Source organism: Postia placenta (assembly GCF_002117355.1).
Source record: "Postia placenta MAD-698-R-SB12 unplaced genomic scaffold POSPLAscaffold_17, whole genome shotgun sequence".
Taxonomy (NCBI): domain Eukaryota; kingdom Fungi; phylum Basidiomycota; class Agaricomycetes; order Polyporales; family Adustoporiaceae; genus Rhodonia; species Rhodonia placenta.
The window spans coordinates 6,389-20,082 of record NW_020169848.1 but is presented as its reverse complement, the minus strand read 5'-3'; the positions used below and the strand labels follow the sequence as shown (position 1 = coordinate 20,082).

Sequence of the window (13,694 nt, the reverse complement as noted above, 5' to 3'; positions counted from 1 at the left end):
TTGTCACTTGCAGGGATTGGTCATCCTGCGTGTTTGAAAAAGATGGAAGGATTCCGCTGAGGCGACTTGTTGGATGAAATCAAGCAATACGTGAATAATAGCAGCAATTTGCATTCTAGCCACGACGTCGAGGACGCGTCATTAAGCGCCGTGTGGGTTGAGCACCACGTGATCGCGTAGTGTGCTCCACATTGCATTCAGTGCACATCCAATCCATGTTGAATCAGAACTTCACGTCGTCGCCGCGCAGCCATGTATGTACAAGCATAGCAAGCGAAATGGAAACAAACCCCTGAAACAGTGTATTCAACATATTCTGCTTACTGATATCAGTACGGCCCATAAGCAGCGAACCGCATCGCTTGAGGCTGTAGATGATCCCGAAGGAGTATCAATTGCCGGTACTACATGGGTAAGGCATGCGAAGAATGTGAGCGTTTCTGCTCTTCTAGGCGCTGCTGATATACATACATCAAAGTCCGCCGGAGATCTCTGCAGGTAAAGTGCGGCTTGGTAAGCCTGTCAGTTGCCTAGGTCCCGTCGGTGGTGACAAAGTAGCCTTCAAAGTTCGCAATCGCACGAGGTATTTGCATGGTATGAACACACTGTAGGTCTCTCCTATGCCTGCTGATTCATCGTGTGGATGACGTCATGATGCACTCTCGAAGTATAAAACCGCCCATCGCATGACAGTCCGTCATTGTCAGTATCTCCGACATGCCTAACCAACAGAAGGCCCTCGTTCTTCCGGCGAAACAGGGCCTGTTTGAAATACAGTCGGTGCCGATCCCTACTCCCGGACCCGGCCAACTCTTGATTAAGGTGCACTCCACTGCCTTGAATCCAGTGGATTGGAACATCCAAGTGCACGGGTTGTACGTAGAAGACTACCCTGCCATCCTTGGAGTAGACATCGCTGGCACTGTCGAGGCCCTCGGCGACGATGTCGATAATTTTTCGAAAGGCGATAGAGTCTACGTCATGGTGGCTTCGAGAGTAGCAGATATCGTAGCATTGACTGCCCAACAGCTCCACGGAAGGCATCCTCACATTCTCGCGAGCTGGATTCCAACAATACACAATTTCCAACGCTGATGTGACGATGAAGGTGTGTATACGTCCGTTACACCCGACCTTGAATCATGATGGTTTCACTCAGATCCCTGAGCATCTGACCTTCGATCAAGCGGCCACTATTCCCGCAGGCTTAGCAACAGCGGCTCTTGGGCTTTACTTGCCGCGAAGCCCGACAAATGCACATTTTGGTAGCGCACAGCTGATTGCGCCCTGGGATGCGGACGGCCGAGGCAAATACAAGGGCAAGCCGTTCGTGGTGTTTGACGCATCGAGCTCTGTTGGCCAGTATGGTGAGGGTGCTTGTTGTTTGGTCATAGCAGTAGCATGCGCTCATATGGTTCTGGCAGCACTGCAGCTCGCAAGACTTTCAGGTTTCTCTCCGATCATTGTCACCGCTTCGCTGCGCCACGCCGAATATCTCAAAGCTCTCGGTGCGACGCATGTCATCGATCGCTATCTGCCCGCTGCTAGCCTTCAAACTACCATCGCCAATATAACCGCCGAACCGCTCGAGACAATCTTTGACGCCGTTGCTGTTCCGGAGACTCAGAACATTGCACACGACCTCCTTGCACTTGGAGGCTGCCTTGTCCTCTCCTTACCGCCCACCATCACCGTCACTAGCAACAAGCGCATCGTGATGGCCCTTGGACAGGTCAACCATCCGGCCGAGAACCACGCATTCGGCGTCAGCCTATACAAAGCATTACCTAGTTTGCTGGCCGAAGGAGCTATACAGGCATGTTTAGACATGCCCAGCCTATTTCGACTTTTGCTAACGACGATTGATTGTGGTAGCCGAATCGGGTCGAGATTCTCCCTGGTGGGCTGAACGGAATAGTGGACGGCTTAGAAAAGATGAGGCACGATGCGGTCAGCGGTGTCAAGCTGGTAGCGCGCCCTCTAGAGACATTATGAGCTCCATTCTGTTATGGCCTCCTGCTTAATTTCTCACCGCTGATCCTGGAAGAATAAATAGTAAGAAGCGGTTGTATCAATACGTAGTCAATATGCGCCCACTGGAAATAAACCCGGATGCTCGTCACATAGAACCCTAAGGAGCTGACAGCCAGCATGCAGTCGCGATGCATCCGTGAGCGTAATACGACGAATGCATTGATCATCGCGTAAAAATGCTGTTAGCGATACACAGTCCAAGACTGATCCTAGTAACACAAGTACAAACCCTCCAGCACGTAGTATATACAGCGCAGATAAACACACACTAACTCCAGCGACCCGAGCAGAACCACTACTACCAGTCATCGCCATCGTCCGACGCGCGCAGGCGATCGGAATCAAAGTCCTCAATGGCTGCCACCTTAAATGCCTCGTCTCCGACCGCCGCGAACCCAGAACGTGCATGCACCATCGTCCGCGCGTCGATCATCCGCTGCAGCGACGCGTCCGAGTAGCCTTCGCACTCGTACACTTCCAGGCTCTTCAGCCCCGCGCACAACCATCGCCCGAACGCATTATGCTGTGTCGCCATCGCGTTCAGCAGTGCGTCGTCGAACCCGGGGCACCGGCGAACCCGCAGCTCCGGGTAGATCACGCCCTCCCAGCGGTCAAGCAGCCCCGCCAGGTCCTGGTCCCCGTCGATATCACTCAGTGACAGGCACATTGTGCTGCCGAGGTCCATGCTTGCAGGCTCAAACGTGCAGCGCTTTAGGCTTAGGTGATTCGGGCTGTAACCGTCGATCAGCCGCCAGAATTCAGCGAGCACGGGCGCTGCGAGCCGGTCACACGACAGCCGGTTGAGCTGGTAGTCGAGGAGCGGCGCACCGCTCCCGCACACATCCAGCGCGAGGTCGTGTAGCTTGACGCTCTGCAGCGCCGGCAGTGCGTACAGGAAGTACACGAGCGCACGCACACTGAACGGCACACCGTCCCGCCGGTACTGTGACACCGTCAGGCGCATGACCCGCACGAGCGCCCCCGCACGCTCCGGACGGACGTATGCGTCGCGCAGTGTATTCCCGTCGAGCCACAGGAATCGCAGCGCGGGTGTGTATAGCATCCTGTCCGTGTGGCTGGGCGCGTCCGGCTCCGGATCCGGCGCGCGGCCGTCAACAGAGTCGAGGAGCAAGCTGATGAGCAGCGGCGCGCGGCCAACGAGGTCAGCGTATGGACGGGGCAGCGATGCTGCATGCAGCACATCGACGCTGAAGCTGCGCCAGCGGTGCATGTGAGGCGTCAGCAGCGCGAGCGCAGCACATACACGCGCGCGCTCGCGGGGGTCTGAGGCGTCGTCGTACGCGTCGACACGGCGGCACACGCGCACGTCGAGCGGCCGGTTGGCGGACCACTCGAGGGCGTCTGCGAGTGCGCGTGAGGGGGTGGGTGGGTCGTCAACGAGCACGACGACACGTGTCCAGAATGCGGAGACGGAGGCCATGGCTGCGCGCCACGCGGGGGAGACGGCGGCGGGTGCGGCGGGGAACGCGCGCAGGGGATCGAACGCAGCGTAGTCGTCCCACTCGTCCCAATCGCTGTCTTGCAGGAGGAAGAGGCTGCGGCGGGAGAGCTGGTGGAGCTGCTTGAGAATGAGGACGAGGATGTCGAAGGGCATGTCAGACATGGAGGCGTGGCGGGGCGGGGTCTTTGCAACAGGTGGTACTGTGGGAGACGTTACGTCTGGTGGGTCTAAGGACATGGTGTCGAGCGCGTCCAAGCGCACGTCGCCGCCCCACGGCGCACATCCATTCTCCTCAAGCGGCAGACCATCGTCATCCGCAAAGGCGTCCGCCATCAGAATGTCGTCCAGTTCCAATTCCATGTGGGCATCTAAGAGTTTGTGAGAACGTTATGCGTGTAGATCACTGGACAATGTGCGGACGCACCTTCTAGTTTGCCTTGGATGTTTTGGATGAGTTCGAGCTGGTTACTAAGGGGATGCGACAGCTTCATGCTGCGATCCAAACTGCATACGCAGCGGCCGTTCCGCCGTAGCGTATACTTTGCCGCGAGGTGTATCGGCGCGACATGTACACCACCCATATACAGCGCTTCCGCGATACTTATTTGTTTGGTCAAGGCGTCAACGGCACGTGGACAATCAAACTATACTAAAGAGCGCTGCTAAGATATATCGTCGACTACATGATCATCCTTGTATCCCGTAGGCAGTCCTTAACTATTATAACCTTTTTGTATAGGGGAGACGATCACTATATATAGGTCTGCTTCAAAACGCGCAACTCAGGTTCGTGCTGGCCGGGAGATGCTATCGTTCGCCAAGAGATCTTACCGTTCTATGTGCTCGTTGTCGGCAACCTTGTCTGAGTTTCCCTGAGTTCTACCTGCTCTATATTTTGGACGTGTCCTTAGGCGCCGCAACGGGACGTGACATTCAAGATCGTTTCGGAAATAAAAATGCGTTCACGTGTAAGGCCAACACGCGTCATACGGTGCGGACCCCTCAAACTGACACAGACAATCCCAAAGTTACCGGGAATCAAGAAAATAACTGGATTTCTCACCGTGAATCCTGGAAGAGCAAATAGTAAGAAGCAGTTGTATCGATACGTAGTCAATATGCGCCCTCTGGAAATAAACCCGGATGCTCGTCACGTAGGGCCCTAAGGAGCTGACAGTCAGCATGCAGTCGCGATGCATGCGTGAGCGTACTGCGACGAACCCATTGATGGCTGCCTGAAAATGCCTGATGGCGATATGCAAATGAACCTTATCCAAGACTAATGCTAGGGACACGAACAAGCCCTCCAGCATACAGCGCAGACAAACGCAGGCAAACTCCAGCGGTCCCAGCAAAAAACACTACTACCAGTTATCGCCACCCGACGCGATCGGTATAAACGTCATCAATGGAGGTCACCTCAAATCCCTCCTCTCCGGTCTCCGCGAACTCCGTACTTGCATGCGCATGCAACCGCGCGCGGTACATATGCCTTAGCGACGCGTCTGAGTAGCTTTCGCACTCGTAAATCTCCAGGCTCGTCAGTTCCGGGCACAGCCATCCCCCGAATGCGTTATGCGGCGTCGCCATCGCTTCCAGTAGTGCATCGTCGAAACCGGGACATCGGAGAACCCGCAGCTCCGTATACATATTACCATAACCCCAGCGGTCAAGCAGCCCCGCCAGGTCCTGGTCCCCGTCGATATCACTCAGCGACAGGCACATTGTGCTGCCGAGGTCCATGCTTGCAGGCTCAAATGTGCAGCGCTTGAGGCTCAGGTGATTCGGGCTGTACCTGTACAGCCGCCAGAACTCGGAGAGCACGGGCGCCGCGAGCCGGTCGCACGACAGCCGGTTGAGCCGATAGTCGAAGATCAGCGCGCCGCTCCCGCACACGTCCAGCGCGAGGTCGTCCAGCAGGAGGTTGCACAGCGCGTCCAGCGTGTATAGGAACTTCACAAGCGCGCGCACGCTGAACGGCACCCCGTCCTGCCGGTAGTGCGACACCGTCAGGCGCACGACCCGAGCGAGTGACTGCGCGCGCCCCGGGCGGACGTACATATCGCGCAGGGTGTTCCCGTCGAGCCATAGGAAGCGCAGTGCGGGTGCGTATAGCATCCTGTCCGTGTGGCTGGGCGCGTCGGGCTCCGGGTCCGGCGCGAGACCGTCGACGGAGTCGAGAAGCAGGCTGATGAGCAGCGGCGCGCGGCCAACGAGGTCAGCGTATGGACGGGGCAGCGATGTCGCGTGCAGCGCGTGGACGCTGAAGCTGCGCCAGCGGTGCATGTGCGGCGTCAGCAGCGCGAGCGCAGCACATACACGCGCGCGCTCGCGGGGATCTGAGGCGTCGTCGTACGCGTCGACGCGGCAACACACACGCACGTCGAGCGGCCGGTTGGCAGACCACTCGAGGGCGTCTGCGAGTGCGCGTGAGGGGGTGGGTGGGTCGTCAACAAGCACGACGACACGTGTCCAGAATGCGGAGACGGAGGCCATGGCTGCGCGCCATGCGACGGAGACGGCGGCGGGTGCGGCGGGGAACGCGCGCAGGGGATCGAACGCAGCGTAATCGTCCCACTCATCCCACTCGCGATCTTCCAGGTAGAGGAGGCTGCGGCGGGAGAGCCGGCGGAGCTGCTTGAAGATGAGGACGAGGATGTCGAAGGGCATGTCGGACATGCAAGCACGGCGGGGCGGGGTATAAGTTGTAGCAGGTAGTACGGCGGGGACCGTTACGTCTGGCGGGTTTAAGGACATGGCATCGAATGTGTCCAAGCACCTGCCCCATCCATTGTCTTCAAGTGGCAGATCATTGACATCCGCCATCAAAATGTCGTCCAGTGTCAACACGTATACTTTGCTGCGAAGGATGTCAGCGCGACATGTACTAAGCCTGCATACGGTTCTGCCGTGGTATTCATTTGTTTGGCCAAGGCGCCAAAGGCACGCGGACCATCAAATATTCACGAATCACTTGCTGGAATACCATCGTAAACCATGCTTGTGGACTACATGATGGTCCCACAATTACGGAAAATCAAGAGAAATAACAGTGTTTGCGACGAACCAGATAGCTGTGAGCCATCAAGCTGAGGCAGAAGCGGAACGGAATGCGCGCAGCCCAGAACTAGTCTCCTGAGAGCAGACTGATAGACACTTCCTTCAACCTACGTATATGCTGGCTCCGGATATCTATGTCTGGCGAGCGGCAGCTAAGAAAGCCCTGCAAACGCACAAAAAGTGACAAGAGTGGGATTTGAACCCACGCCTGGATACCCAGATGAGAAGACCCGCAGAAGCAGGCAAGCTTTCGCTTGAGTCACACGCCTTGGACCGCTCGGCCATCTTGCCATGATGGCCTTCGCCCTCTTGACATATGTCAGCGTGCTGCCCTTATAGACAATTATACAAGCATGTCTTGAACGATCTGGCTAGGAGTTACAATGTGTATCTGTATCTGCATCCATTTCTGCTCTTCCGCGTCCACGCGCTAGATTGCGGACCGCTACAACCCTTCCGGACTGCGGTACCACACGTCCAGGCGCACGTAGTTGTTGTACACTTCATCTGGCGCGAGCAGCGTGTCGTTCCCCGTGCGCCCGACGGTGGCGGGGTGGAGCCACGCCGCGAGCGGCTCGTGAAACTCGAGGAACGCAGCCGCTGAGCGTGTAGCATTCGTGTCACTGCAAGAAGCAACACAAAGAACGAGACGACGTACATCCCGGCTCGTATCCGTCGCCCACGGCGCCCGAGCCGCCGTGAATCTTCTTGCGCGCCGTCTTGTCCGGGCTCGCGAAGTTGTTCGAGTAGAACTGCACGCCCGACTCTGTAAGGTTCGATTAGCGCGTATACAGAGCGAAGAGAATGGGCGAGGGAGAAGACTCACGATTCGAGAAGAAGCGCAGCTTCAACCCGCTCTTTGCGCTCGCGAGCTCGACGTCCGGCTCTCCGTTGTCCTCGAGCGCGGCGCGCACCAGGTCGCCAGCACCCGCCAGCGACGCGGCAGGCACTCGGACGGGGACAGCAGGCGCATCGCGCTTGTCGAGCAGGTAGAACTCGTCTGCGCGACGAGGCTCAGCTTGCGCGGGAGGGTCGCGGACAGTGAACGCTGGACGTACCGTAGCCCTGCGCGGGGAAGCGCTCGCCGATAGTGCGGGTCGTCTTTTCGGCGTGGGCGTGGTGGGTGCCTGCGACGGGGGCGAGGCTACCGGCCGAGTTGGCGTCGGGGGCGAGCTCGAGGGTGTTCGAGGACTGCGTGTGTGTGAGCGGAGAGCGAAGCAGAGCCCACTCAGTGCAAGGAAAGGGAAGCGCGACACACGGAATGACCCGCTGAGCGACATGCGACGCGATGCGCCTGCGTGCATCTACGCACAAGGAGAGTGCACGCCGCATGACGCTCTGCTCGTCCTGGATCACGAGTCGCAGAGGAAGTACGTACGCGGATGGTGAGGGTGTGGTCTTTGACGGACTGGCCATCCTGGAGCGAAGCGTCGAGGTTGAAGCCCCAGTGCTGTGGAAACGGTGAGCAGGGAGGGCGCGGGTGGGAGATAGAAGACGTACTTGGGTGAGGTTTATGGGGGTGACCTTGTCAGTGTCTAGAAGACGGGCACGATAGATGAGAACGACGCTGCCGAGAAGCCACTCTGCCGAGGCGGCGGGGGGCGGTGCATTGGATTGGGCAAGGCCGACAAGGACCTCGACGCGCAGGCGGCCAGGGTAGCCCTCCTCGCCGTTGAGAGACTCGCGGACAAAGACGCAGGCGGACGGGAGGGTTGCGCCGATGGTTTGCTGCTCGTCGGGAGAGAAGAGGGTGGCGGCGGAGAGGTCAGGGAGGGGATCCCAGGGGGCGAGGTCCCAGCCGGAGAGGCCGCCGTGGAGGGAGACGGAGGGGGACTCGTTGGAGGCAGCGGTCAGAGAGGAGTGGACGCCAGCGCGGGAGACGGGGTGGGTGCCTGCGGGGACGCGATTGGCGTAGCGGCCGATGATGGTGTTTGTGTACTTCTGGGAGAGGTGGCCAGCGGGGAGCTCGGGGCCGATGAGGATGTCGTGCGTCTGTGGACGGGTGAGCGCGCGTGGGTGGGGAGAGGGGAGCGTACATGCCTTGGCATCTGCTTGGACAAAGAGGCGGTGGAGGGTGAGGCCGAGGGGGAGCACCTGTGGGTAGAGTCAGCAGAGGGTTGCGGAGAGGAGCAAGTGCGGACCTCGAGGGCGAGAGAGGGGGTGAGGGAGGGGAGGGTGAGGAGCAGGGGCGTGAGGGAGGGGTCGTCTGGGGACACCATCGTGGCTGCAGGTCAACGTCAAGAGCCGACTTGACTGCATCTTATGTCCCTCTGCGTCATCGATCGTCATCGATCGCCCGGCCCGCCAATGTCCGTCGCTGGTCTGCGCAGACCGGGCGAACGTTGATTCAATATTCACCGATGGACTTCCGCTACTGGCCGTGGCGCGTGCACCTGCGTTCGCTCTTAACCGTCGCTACTCGCTCGCACTCCCCTGTCATTAGGCGCTACTGCCAGCGCCCAGCAGCGCTTTCCCTGCGAAACCTGACAGCGGTCTACTATAATGAGGCTGCTGCTAACCGTATGTGCTCACTCGACGCGATCCTCGCCTTTCTCCCCGACTACTACTGCCTCGGGCTCGCACTATAACGTTCTGTGATGACGACCAACAGTTCCCGCACCCCAGGCGGCCCATCCTTTCCGACTTCCATGTCAGAGCCATGGCGCGCTGCCAGCACGCCGTGCATCACGACAGAGCCGAACGCGAACCCAACAGCAGTCCCCACTCTGCACCAGGTATGTATCCATGGTCCCGACTTGGAAGAGGAGCGCTTTCCCGACGCTGTCCTACCCACTCGGTGCGTCAGTCCGGGTCCTGGCATACTTCCGCCCATGCTCTTCAATCTCTTCCACCATCCCTACCACACCCTCTACAACATTAGCCTCAAGGAATCCCAGTTGGCGACCTTACAGTCAGCGACCTCGACTCCACACGCGCCCTTGCTCAACGAGACTCTGGAGGCCATTCCTCACCCGCATGCGTACTTCTGCAAGGAGCACAATGGCTGGGTATTACTCCTCTGCCAGAATTCAAGCGTCCTCCCCAAGCTTGCGCGCAAACTCGACCGCCTTCCCGACCCTGATCGTCGCACGCGGAGCGGCTCATGCGTTGGTCAGGGCGAGCAGCCGTTTGGCCAGGTGAACGCGACACATCACTGGCACCGCTACGAGCGTGCGGTTGACGCTCGTGATATCGATCCGCCCTTTATGCGTGAAGACACTCTGCTAGACCTTTATGTCTGCTGCCAATGTACGATGTACTGCGTAGTATCAGACCTCATCCCCGGTGTTATCCCACGACAGTTGGTCGACGAGTACAGTCACGTCAGGTTTACTCGTCCGCCGACTGAGAAGACATCAACGGCGAGCGTTCTGATAGGCTGGGAAACTTTGATCTCGTAAGTCGCACTGGTTGTGGTCGTACATGGTCTGTCTCACCATGTACAGCATCATTGAGAAGCGCTTATGGCAGGACGAGCAGCGCATACTGCCCGTCGCGCGCGTTCAATTCCAGCAAAAGGTCGGCTGGAGCCAGACAGCGTAGGGCATCTCCCTTGCCTTTTTACAATAGCTCTTAACAACTCTACCTTGCCTGCAGCAAGCAGATCTTCGAAACCTTACGCTTTCCCATGAGCATAGTGCCGGGTACGGAAGAGCCAGGCGTGTGCCCACCTGTTATCGACCCGTCTATCTCGGAGGGCAAGCAGAACCGGGCACGCCTCTTGCGCGCATGGGTCGAGATGTCCGCATGGCTGACCATATACCAGAAAAACAGTACGCGCTGTCTTCCATCGGTCCAGGGTCTAGCTAACCATTGCCAGAAACCAACGCATTTGGGACATACAAGCCGCAAGTATTGAACGTGCACGCACGCACTTGACGCTTACGAGTTTTTGCAAACTCAGATCGGCGCACATGTGTCGCAAGGTAGGTACAGCGCTGTGGTGCTCGAACGTCATTAAGCTCGCGACAGTCCCCCGCAGCCTCACGCTCGTTGGCGTCAATGCGCTCGATTTTGCATGGAAGGAGCTTGGCATGACACCGGCAGCATACTCACAAAGTAAGTGCGTACTGCGCCGTCGCTTCTGCTTCTGATCCATGCGCAGAGACACTTGTATTCGCGTATTTCGCGCAGTGTCGCTGCGATCCTGTGAACACGCCCCGTTATTTCACGGCACTATGTCAGATTGCCCAGGCGCTTGGCGATATCGGCGCGGCCGCCCCGGAGCTGCAGCAAATCATCATCAAAGAGTCTTGTCATCGTTATGCACCTGAAAAGATCACAGACGCGATCGAGGTGCTCGGTCTCAGCAGGGAACGTGGACCTGATACGGACGTCGATGACCAGAGCATCCTCGAGGCGTGGTGGAGTGCACGGTGCCGCTTAGATGATGCACTCCGAATACTTGCCGACAGGCGTGGAAGCATGCTGCTGTGGAAGGCATGGGTTGAACAGAGCATGACTGTGTAAACGGCAGTTATGCTCGAGTATGCACTTTGAGTGCGGATTCGACCTGTGCCACTATGACTGCACCACTTTGACACGATCGCGATGCTGTTGCTTTTAGAACCAGCTTTATAGCCCCTCGAGGGCGTTGCCCTATGCCGGATAATACGTAACGTATGTGAACTGTATTATATCCACGGGCTGTTCGATAGCAAAGAATGGGGTGCGCGGCTAGGTTATCTGGCATCCCGCGGCGAGTGTTGACCACTGTTGCTCGCGATCGCCTGAGGCCTCGGTGCGCACGGCCTACCGCTCTACAACGCGCGCACTACCATCCTGGTGCGACGCTGTTGTTCGTACGGGCATTTGCACGTAAGTACATTTGTGTCGCTCTGTGAATTATCGACAATCGCTGCTCCCGAACCTGCCGCCCCCCTGCACAACGTCTCCAGCAGGCCGCTCACCGTCGTCTCTGTCGATCCACTCAGTCCACTACACATGACGGCACGTTTTCCATCCCATATGGCTGCGGTCCATCAGAGGTGTCGTCCGTTTCTTGGCACACTGCCCAGACGACCGTAGCAAACTCAACAACAACTCTCGCCCTTCCACATGCTCGTATCGATGGGCGCGATTCAGACAAGGAGCGCCGGGCTGACACATGAATCCGCTCGACGCTCAATACCATGTCCTCATTGACACTAATGCATGGATGCCCGTGCCCTTGAGCGCGCGGGCGAGCTTGCTGGCCGGTCAGGGCCTCGGCTTCCCATCCTCGCCTGTTACAGCTATCAGCGCGTTCAGCTATGGCCATGCGGGCATCCACACCTTTGACATCGTAGTTCAACGTGTGTCAAACTCCACGTCGCCGTCTTCACAGACTGCAGCCTCGATACCGTCTCAGACTCCTCTATTATGCCACCCGTCGGGGGTGGGGGCGGGAGGGAGAGGCGTCTTGCTCTCTTCCGCGATGCGTAGCAACTTGAGGGCGAGTTGCGCGTTTGTCGGAACACCCGTGCCGAGACCTCTGTTTCGCGACGCGCCTGTAGGAATAGGAAAACCTCACCTACGCAACTGCAACATCTCGCGCCAGTTTGGAAATCGGTGCGTGAGCCAGTGTGCGCCGCGTGAGATGAGCGGCTGGCCGAACAGTACAAAGCTTAATCCGAACGAGTCAGCCTTGACGAACATCTGACCTCAACACTGTTGTTGCCATTAGTAATGGGAGCACGAGCACAGCGAGCCGGAGCCTTGGTGCATGCGAGAATGGCGGCGTCGGCGACAACACGCTGCGATTCTCGACGTCAGTTCTCTCCTTACTGACACCGCAGAGCCACTACATACTTCACAAAGCGCTCCAACGTACCCATGGTATGTGCGAGCGCACGCATCGCAGGGCGCGCGTTCTCCAATATCGCAGCCTGTCCATGCTACCTTGTCGGATCAGGAAGCGCGGCGCCCACGCCGACTGCCGTCTCATCCTTCTCTTCTGCGGCGGTTTCACCGTGTGCGCCTCCCTGTTCGACATGTGGTGCCTCCTTTTGTCCGGTGGCTGCGCCGATGGCGAGCGAGGCGAACCCGAAAACGAAGTTGGTGGCCTCTTGCTCGACGGTTTCGCCCTTGTGTGCCTCAGGCGCGCCGGAGAGGCGCCCTCTTTTCGGCAATAACACTCTGAATTCAACGACAACAATAGACAGCAGAGCAAATAACAAAGTGGAAATGACAGCGGTGGCACGGATATTGGTCGTTAAGTACACCATCGTCCGCGAGGCCTCGCGGGCTGTCCTACACACAAGTCATCGCTCAGCTTGTAGTCAGCGGAGAGGAAATCACTCAGTACTCAGCAATTAACGGCGCTCAGCCGCACCATCCCGTCAGACAATCTCTTTTTCCTCATCAAGTTCCGGAACTACCGCAGTAGAAACAGTATCATCCTCCCAGTCGTACTAGTGATAGCACGCAAGATATGTTAGACCCGTCACTGACACAAGACAACGATCATGCACTTACGCAAGGACGCTCGCACCGCTTGTAAGGGTGCCAACGACGCTGGTCGCGAGACTTAGCCCTGCACTGCTGTTGGTATCTGACCGTCGAAGATATGTCTTTAGGCATCCCGCCAGAGACGTTGTAAGGTGAGTGATGTTTTTGGACACGACACCCTCATTCTATTGCTTTTATGCAGCTCTGGTTAGGTTAGGGTTAGGTGGTGTTGGCGTCGACCTGCCTGCTGAAGGACTTGTGGCTGACTTGGATGACTTGGGTGGAATGGCGTCCACCCCCAAGTTTCGCCTATATTTATAGGCTCTTCAGATCCGCTTGGTCAGCATGGTTCGGACGTCGCGAGGGACGAGCGACCGGGGCGCAGTAAGGCGCGATGTCAGCAAGGACTCGACTGAGAAAGAACTTGCTATGGAGACTTGTAGAATGACACGCCCTCATTGGAGGGACGTGATACTGATTGCTAAGCGGCCCGCCATAGGCCCGTGTTTGTAAGCGAAATCAGCAAAGATGACTCAACCTGTTAGTAACAGAGTTTTAAAGAAGCTTGACTACCATCAGCCGACGTTCGCCGAAGCTACTAGACCGGAGAAGCATGTCATACGGACATCCCGAAGGCACCGTCCGCTTCCACTTCTATCAAACCTTCGAGATTAATCCGAACTTCTTGCGAAAGAAGACTTCTATGATC

General features: G+C 57.7%; 4 protein-coding genes and 1 non-coding gene across 5 annotated transcripts; 2 read left to right on the top strand and 3 right to left on the bottom strand.

Moving 5' to 3' along the window:
- Positions 1-717: 717 nt before the first annotated feature.
- POSPLADRAFT_1155988 (hypothetical protein) lies at positions 718-1,394 on the top strand (the record flags this gene model as incomplete). Its single annotated transcript, XM_024487014.1, has 4 exons — positions 718-875; positions 1,030-1,108; positions 1,160-1,326; positions 1,364-1,394. The coding sequence occupies 4 exons, from the start codon at positions 718-720 to the stop codon at positions 1,392-1,394; spliced, it is 435 nt and encodes a 144-aa protein (XP_024334330.1).
- Positions 1,395-2,332: 938 nt separating this feature from the next.
- POSPLADRAFT_1049789 (hypothetical protein) lies at positions 2,333-8,775 on the bottom strand (the record flags this gene model as incomplete). The annotated part of the gene is made up of 12 exons (XM_024479840.1): positions 2,333-2,557; positions 2,612-3,616; positions 6,149-6,356; positions 6,732-6,883; positions 7,044-7,156; positions 7,215-7,322; positions 7,383-7,556; positions 7,615-7,747; positions 7,935-8,006; positions 8,057-8,091; positions 8,593-8,650; positions 8,698-8,775. The coding sequence occupies 12 exons, from the start codon at positions 8,773-8,775 to the stop codon at positions 2,333-2,335; spliced, it is 2,361 nt and encodes a 786-aa protein (XP_024334329.1).
- POSPLADRAFT_t152 lies at positions 6,738-6,847 on the bottom strand. The gene has a single exon. It is a non-coding gene; the product is annotated as a tRNA-Leu (tRNA).
- Positions 8,776-9,204: 429 nt separating the features above from the next.
- On the top strand, positions 9,205-11,026 carry POSPLADRAFT_1049788 (hypothetical protein; the record flags this gene model as incomplete). Its single annotated transcript, XM_024479839.1, has 7 exons — positions 9,205-9,291; positions 9,445-9,766; positions 9,824-9,953; positions 10,003-10,095; positions 10,154-10,254; positions 10,487-10,615; positions 10,662-11,026. 7 exons carry the CDS (start codon positions 9,205-9,207, stop codon positions 11,024-11,026), a joined length of 1,227 nt encoding a protein of 408 aa, XP_024334328.1.
- Positions 11,027-12,432: 1,406 nt separating this feature from the next.
- Positions 12,433-12,762, bottom strand: POSPLADRAFT_1061232 (hypothetical protein; the record flags this gene model as incomplete). Its single annotated transcript, XM_024481359.1, has 1 exon — positions 12,433-12,762. One exon carries the CDS (start codon positions 12,760-12,762, stop codon positions 12,433-12,435), a length of 330 nt encoding a protein of 109 aa, XP_024334327.1.
- Between the last annotated feature and the right edge of the window lie 932 nt (positions 12,763-13,694).